Source organism: Myzus persicae, unplaced genomic scaffold (assembly GCF_001856785.1).
Source record: "Myzus persicae strain clone G006 unplaced genomic scaffold, MPER_G0061.0, whole genome shotgun sequence".
In the NCBI taxonomy this organism is placed as follows: domain Eukaryota; kingdom Metazoa; phylum Arthropoda; class Insecta; order Hemiptera; family Aphididae; genus Myzus; species Myzus persicae.
In genome coordinates, this window is record NW_019100635.1 from 1,429 (window position 1) to 10,056 (window position 8,628).

Here is an 8,628-nt window from a genome sequence, read left to right on the forward strand (position 1 = left end):
CTACTCAGCAACGATTTATGGACAATATTGGAATGTGTGCAATAACCATTCGCACCATTTTATTTTTATAACGACGTACCTTTGTTGAACGGCCATTGTTTTTCAGCCGTACAATTAAATTAATTTTCACACTTAGATGATGGGTTGTCGATGGTACATGAACGTTAGAACTCTTGTTACTTTGAATATTACTTGTTTGTCGCACAGCGATGACAATGGCGGCCGGATCCTGCAACTCTTGCCAGGACTACCTCTGCAATACTAAAGAATATCCTTTCTGCTATCCAGGATAATAGATATGTGCCATTCCTGTCATAATTCTCTTATCTTGTTGTAATATATATAAAACTATATATCTATTAATTTTTTAATTTTTATACTTCTTGATAAAAATTTTAAAAACATATGACCAGTTTTTAGCTCTTTACAAATTAGTAATTTGAAATTACAAATTTTGAATTTTTGAATTTTTTTGTTCAATTAATTTTAATAAAATCTAGTTTTTTCGTTGTAATTTAAAAATATTATTTATTTGTACCTACTTGAAACTTTTAGAGTTAGAAACCATATTACTAATAATTCATTATATTGTATACACGTAATGACATTTTCAAAGAAATTTTTTCTACAAAAATTAATTTAACCCACAATAGTACCAATTTATATTATATAGTAAAATAAATTATTGTTATCACATTAATATTATGAAATAAACACTGTGTCATAATGTCACTGAATTCAAATTTGTCACATCTATTACTGTAACTCCCTATGTACAACAGAGCGTCACCTACTTACCCGTTTCTGTTTTTTAGTTTATTTCATTAAATTGTTATACAATTTTTTTTTATTACTCGTTTTTATAGACATTTAATAAACACAAATATTAATCATGAAAATAATATTCATATGAAATGCATTTGTTCGTGTGTTTGGGTGGAGTAACCACCAAGGACACAATTTAGTGTGCCTGTGTATTGTGAGAGTATGCGCTATACACTATACAAGGACGAGTTAGGTTTCAAACTGTGTGGGCATGGGCGTAACTTGGAAATATATTAGGGGGGGCAAATATATAATATATATATATATTATATATACCTACATATCAACTAGTCTATATAGTTAACCTTACATAATTTATTTGTAAATATATGTTAACATTACCTTTTGTTGTAGAATGTAGTTGTATATTAGTATAAGGTGATCAATATTACTAAGTAATGAAATAAATATACAAACTTAAATACATTAAAAACATTGAAATTTTTAATATTTTATAACTTCTAAACAAAATGCATCATAATTCTAAAAACTGCAAGTAGATATTATATACAATTAAGTATTAACTTTATGCTTAAAATAATAACAAATTTATATTAACTGTAGTCTTCTGCCTCTTAGGGTTGATTCTGCATTGAATTTATCAATAATTTTATCAAGATTTATTGGGTACAACTTTTCTATATTTAAAATAGCTATGTTAGTTAATCTCTCTTGACCAATAGTGTTTCTAGTGAATGTCTTGAGACGACGTAAAGACGAAAAAGAACGTTCACTAGAAGCAGAACTCATGGGAATCGATAAATATATTTTAAAAATTGTATACATATTTTCAAATGAACCCATTAAGTCCTTAGACAAGAAAAATTGTAAATGATTTTCAAAATCTTCAGGAATGTTACTTGATAAACACATTTTACCAAATAACTTTAACTCTGCTTTAAACTCATCTATTATAATACCGTATGTGTTACAAACTTCCAAGATATTTTGATCGGAGCAGTTTCTGTTGATCAAACAACTTTGAAGAGCATTAAGTGTTTTGATATTGTTTTCCTCAAATTTGGTTTTAATGTCACTGATTATAATATCCAGAACGGGAAAATATATATTAACTTTGAAGTAAGATGATATATTATTTATTGTTGTAACTTCACCACCTCCCAATCTAGAGGGAATTTTTCTTTTCCTAGGAATATCTGGCAATTGAATATTCTCATTGGTAGCAAACTGTTTAGTTTCGGTCCAAAAAAGATTAAAATTATCATCACTTCGAAGTGATTCTAGTTCCATTAAAGTAGCATTTGTTAAAATTCCAACAGTTGAATAATTGGCATTTTTTTTTTGAAAATGTACAGACAAACTATTAGTTAGTTGAAGAACTTGTTTCATTAATTTCAAACAAAAAACAAATTCAAAACCTTGAACACTTTTTATTAATGAATTTGCATCAGATCCATGAATGGAGTCAGTTTCATTTATGTGTTCTAAGGTAGAAATAATGGAATTAAAATTTGTTAAGACAGAACGAATAGATTCAATTCGACAACTCCATCTCGTTTCACTAAGTGATTTAAGAGTGCTACTTGACACATTCAAATTCAATTCTTTTTGAACTCTATCAAACACTGAGTTTCTTTTTGATGAGGCGCCTATAAATGTATAAATTGTATTTAATGTACCAAACATGTTTCTAATTGGAGCTACTTTACCACAAACATCAACTACACACAAATTAAGTATATGCGCATAACAATGCACATACAAAGCTAGTTTATTTTCATCTCGTATTCGTTTAGCTACTCCAGAATAAGAACCACGCATTGAGGCAGCTCCATCGTAGCATTGTCCTCTCATGTTTTCAATTTTTAAGTCCAAAGATAGCAAAGTACTTTTTAATAAATTTGAAAGGGTTTCACCATCCATTTTGTCAGTTTTATAAAAACCAATAAAATTTTCTATCACATTTAATCTTTTATCACAGTATCTGAGAACAATAGAAACTTGTTCATGTTTTTTTAAATCTTGAGTTTCGTCCATTATAACGCTGTACATACCAGCATTTTTTACATTATCAATTATCTGAGATAAAACATTTACACCCATAAAATTTATAAAATTATTTTGATATTCAGGGCTAACATAACGAAATGTTTTTTCTTTTCGTAAATAATATCTATCAATAATACAATTATCACCAGCTCTAAGTTTCATAAGTTCAAGGAAGTTTCCTTGATTGTCACTTTCTTCACTTTCATCATGCCAGCGTAACGCAATACCTTGTCTGGCACAGTAAAGAATTGTTTGTAAGACAGTTGATAGATATTGTCGGTTTTCTGCTACAACTTTTGTATGCTGAGAATCTAATTTGTCTACAATCGTACTATTACTGCGCAAACGTTTTATAAATTCATCAACTCTTACCGAAGATTCTAAATGCATGATACTTTTTTGGTGATTATTAAATTTTTCAATAGCTTTCTTCCAATTACTATAACCTTTGCATGTAAATGCATCGTCCATTTTACCAATTTTATAAAACGCTCTACAAAAGAAGAAAAAAGCAGAGTCTAGAGTTACACTATACTCAAGCCATTTGAATTGTGTAAACCATATTTCCCGAAATATTCTTCCATTACGTAATGGATACAATACATTTTTAGGTTGAAATGGACCTTCATTAAGTGTGAGAGAAATCTTTGCATTTTGATAACCTTTCACGGGGTCTCTCTGATCACCGTCTATTAAAATTAAACAATTTAAATTTAAAGCAACAATATAAATAAGTAATCACTGCTATATTATTATTTCAATAAACATGCATATAAATAAAACAACTAACAAATCTACTTTGTTTACAAACATAAAAAATAATTAAACATAAAATATAATGATGTATAAAATACTTACATTTAAATCTTAAAGTGTAGATGAAGAACATTAGATAGTAAGTACCTACTAAATACCAAGTTAATCATCTATTCATGTACTAAAATGTTTATAATATATTACTAAATACTAATTAGTAATTAGGTACTGAGTTATTAATTACTTCATGAATAAAATAATAACACAAATAGTGGCAAGTGGCAACTGTCAAAATGTTTTGGGTGTATTTCTTTTAGTGAGGACAAAAATAGTTCACTTATTTCTATACATAATACTATACATAATTTGAAATATTTTAAATACTATAAATTAAATGATATCACATTACCGATTACCACAATGAAACAAACAATGAACACAAACAGCCAACGCCCAACACAAAACAAAAAAGGCTAAATAATTTTTGTTCACATCAAAACATACCTAATGACTTATCAGTATTTAATTCAGTAGATACTATTAACTTTTGTTTGTGGTCTGGAGAAATTTTTTCTATATTATAACATTACAAAAAAAATACTTAAAATAATATTGATTCATTTTATTAAGCTGTTTATAATTCATAAAAGTCACTTCTGCAGTTTGGAATTTGGAATTGAATACTGCATCTGGTGGATTGTCTAAGTCAATTTTATCTAAAAGAATTAATATTTAATACATATAATTATTTTATAAGTTGTGTGTACGAGCAAAAATATTTAGATTTAAACAATTTAAATAACTTTTTGAAAAATAAGTTTACCTGAATTAGAATTTGGTTTTGATGGTAATGCTGAAAAATAATGTTTCAAAGACTTCACCTCATTCTTATTTTTCTTGTTCATGTTGTATTATTCTAAGTTTATATAAAATAAACTATAGTCCATAAACAGTAATATAATAATTTGTTCTCTTCGATATCTAGTTGAGCAAACAAATTAAGAGAACAGACAATGGACAACTAGATAATTAGTATGAAGTTTCAAAAATTCAAAATATATTATCTAGGCTCAGACAATATCATACAAGAGTATTATCAAAAAACTGTTGTTTGATAACACTGTGGTTGTACCTCTACCACATATTTCCCTTTGGAGGTAACACTGCTTGTGTTAACAGGCTATACCCACCACTCAACTACGGACCGGGTGTCCGCGGCTAAACGACACTTTACTACCTATATATTATATATAATTATTCATTATGCATTATTTAAGCATTCTAAGCATTATCTAACAAGATACCTAAGCTAAAATTGAATATTAAGATTTAAAAAAAAAACTGTATAGTAGTAGCTATAACCAGCTGTTTTGTACTTATTTTAAAACAAGGTATGTTAAATGTCAGAGGGGGCACTGCCCCTCCTAATTTATTCTAGGGGGGGCAATGGCCCCCCTTGCCCCCCCCCCAGTTTACGCCTATGTGTGTGGGTACTGTCTTACATCTCCTTGTCTACACAGGTATATGCGAAGATAGGTAAGCAAACATTTATTTTATAATATTTTAGGTTAGGGTTAGGCTAACCTAACATATTATTACATATTTATATAAGGCTTTTAGTTCAATTTTTTTACAGATTCAACATTTAAGTATACCTATACTCATTTTTTTCTTTCTTTCTTCTTTACCGTCTTAAATAGCTATACACCCATATACATTGTGATTTTTTAAGCATGCTCACCCCATTTTTTGCTTAAATTATGCATATATTCAAATTCTGATTTTTGGAATTTTTAAGTGTAGTTAAAAACGATATTTTCGTGTTCTTTGTTTTTCAAATGACAACCTATATGTTTTAAAGCAAAATGTGATTCTGATATTTTTTTCTGAAAATGTTGACGTATTGTAATTGAAATATGAATGAAAACCTTAGTTATTCTTCTTTACATACTTAGGAGTACGAATAATAAATGGATAATTATACTTAAAATGCTTTGGAAAAGCTCAATAATTTTAATTCGGTATTCAATATAAGATATTCGCCAATAGATACTACCTAACCGTATTATAATTATCGAGCTCGTATCTATTTTAAAAGCATTTCAGTATAATAGTCTCTAACAATATCCAAAAAAATATGAAAAAATATCGCAGCATTATTGTTTTGAAATATCGCCTCCGCCTTAAGTTAGGTTTCGATAGATTTCAATGGAATTCCTTTTACTATTTTGCTTTTCACCCCCACGCTCACCGCCTTTTGTGCCCTATTCGGGTAGTTTGTTTCTTTTAAAATCCGCCGATATGTGTTTTGTCATCTGATTTGGTCCGTGCGCTTCGAAATCGCGTACGTTCCCCACGCTGCCGTCGGAAGTAATTCTAGCTTTTTTTCGTTTTTTTTCCGTCTGTTTCTCCTCTTCGAAGCACCTCCCGTGCTCTTTTCCCGCTTCTCATATGTTTTTAAAAATCCGTGCATGTGCTGTTTTTCTTCCCATTCGCTTCTTACGTTTAGAAATTGCATTTACAGACCAAACCAAAGACATAAAGCAGGGCCTTATACTCAAGGCTGGGCATTAACGCGTTAATAAGTTAAAGTTAAGTTAAAAAGTTAAGTTAGTTTAACTTTTTAACTTAATAAGTTATTTTTTTTTATGTTTATTAACTTAATTAATAACTTTAGGAGCATTTAAATTAACTTTTAATTAACTTGAGTTAATTTTACATTTAAACAAGTTAAGTTAATTTTAATTTTAATTATTATGTAATGTGTTTTCAATTTTTTAATTCATGTAAAATTTAAATACCTATATTATGAAATTACGAATATTATCAATGCCTGTTATTTTGCCATCGTCGCCAGTTGGTGGTTATAACTTATAGCTACAGACATTCCTATGAATTATTATAAACTATTTTGGTAATATTATATTTGTTTTATACATTATTATTATTATATTATACTTATTATTAAGAATTAATATCTATATAGAAGATAACGCTAGACGGACTAGACTGTTATGTGGTAGTAGTGTAATACCCCGTTTATTTTTGTATAATTTATTATTAGTTCGACGTTTTCGTCGATTTCACCGAAATCTAGAATTCCCGCATGGGCGCCTAGTGACTAGTGGTGGTAAAACCATGTTTCTATATTCGATATCGATACCTACATATCTGCTACAACTACTAATACTGTCATTTCCAGGTTTTATTATAATATTAAAATTAGTCCGTGTCACGACTCACGATGAAAAAATGAAAAATATCTTTAATCGCGGTTCGTGTTCTTGTCTTATTGATAATCTAACAACCCATACAGGCCTACCGCTAATTATCGTGTATTAGTAATAACTACTAATAAGTATTCAGTATTCAGTAATCACTGAATGAGTATAAAAATAAATACGCTACTCAGTATTGTACTCGCCTATACTTCGACTTCGACTAAAATATAAAGACGCGGTTAGGTTAAACTAACGCGACCATATTCGAGTTTGTACAATCTGGTATCAGTCTACATTTTCCGTATAGTACTGTTAGCTTTTTGAACACATAAAATAATAATAGTTCTTTGGTGTAATAACATGAACAATTTTAGGTACGAATATTTTAATTTTTCCTATATGAAAACAAAAAAACTTTTTTTAACTTAACTTGAGTTAAAAAGTTAATATTACATTTTGGTTAACTCTTAACTTAGTTTAATTGATAGAACATTTTGAATTAACTTTTAACAATTAACTTGATATAGATTTTAATTAAACTTAACTTAACTGAGTTAAAAAATATCATTAACTTGCCCAGCCTTGCTTATACTTACTGTTTTTTTTTTATTGTCGCTTGATATAATTATATATTGTTTTTTCCTTATCTTGGTTAAATATTAAATGAAACACATAAATAATACGAGATACCTATATGAAACAGAACTGTCCTTCGACGGTGTTACAAACGTCAGTATGTGTAGCCCATATCGGTGGTTAAAGAGTAACCACATAAATTCTGCAACTATGTAACACAATAAAGGTATATAAATATATAACAGAACTCTTCATTGACGGTTTAGTCTATAGTGATACCTAATTAAACACAAATAATTCTGCAACTGTGGAATGTCCGAATGTGATAAAGGTAGGTACGGAATTGTTCGTCGACGGCCATATCAATATAATTTATTAAATAGATCACACAAATGTCAATGATGTAGGTACACAGCTATTTGCTATCGCATAAACTGCCCATTATAACGCACATATAACCAGGGCTCGAATTTGGAAAAAAATTTAGTTTTAAGTACGTTATTTAGTATAAAACCGTTAAACAATTTTTGTGTTAAACATTAATTAAAATTAAAACGTTATACATTTTTTCTGTTTATTGTTATTGGCAGTATAAACGTTATTATATTTTTGCGTTCATCGTTATTGGAAATTTAAATGTTGTTATTTTTACATTCAAATTTTTAACACCATTAAACATTAAAACATGATGTTGTACCTATTACATTTCCACAATTAAAATAATATTATAAACGATAATTTATAATTATTATTTTAAATATAAATTTTCAATATTACGTCTATTGTAGATGTTTAATATTAATTTAATTTAAACATAAAACCAGAAGTATAAACCAAATTCTACACATTACAACTGTTTGATCCACTAAATTCAAATTTTTAAGTACTGAGTGTAATTTTAAAAATGTCTTACTATACAAATGCATCTGCCGAAAGCTCTTCAAACGAAGATGTAAGTATATGTTTGTACAGTAGTGCAGTATAATATGTATGTATGTGTGTGTGTGTGTGTGTGTAATACAAATCATAATTTGATAATTATTATATTAATAGTATTGTAATTTTATTAAATAATAGCATGAAACTGAAAGTATATCTATCGCAAAACCTGCCAAAGTAAGCAGTAATAAAAGAAAAATGATTTAGAACCAAAAGCCAATATCAAAAAGACAAAGACCGCAGGAAAGGTAATAATTAATATTATATTATTTCTTCAATATTACACACACACACACACACA

General features: G+C 28.3%; 1 protein-coding gene and 1 long non-coding RNA gene across 2 annotated transcripts; one reads left to right on the forward strand and one right to left on the reverse strand.

Moving 5' to 3' along the window:
• Window positions 1-1,374: 1,374 nt before the first annotated feature.
• LOC111037928 (zinc finger MYM-type protein 1-like) lies at window positions 1,375-4,496 on the reverse strand. The gene is made up of 5 exons (XM_022320779.1): window positions 4,415-4,496; window positions 2,986-3,524; window positions 2,214-2,865; window positions 1,936-2,066; window positions 1,375-1,839 (listed from the first exon to the last, which is right to left on the reverse strand). Exons 1-5 carry the CDS (start codon window positions 4,494-4,496, stop codon window positions 1,375-1,377), a joined length of 1,869 nt encoding a protein of 622 aa, XP_022176471.1.
• A 3,792-nt stretch (window positions 4,497-8,288) lies between these two features.
• On the forward strand, window positions 8,289-8,520 carry LOC111037920. The gene is made up of 2 exons (XR_002604925.1): window positions 8,289-8,340; window positions 8,466-8,520. It is a non-coding gene; the product is annotated as an uncharacterized LOC111037920 (long non-coding RNA).
• Window positions 8,521-8,628: the final 108 nt, after the last annotated feature.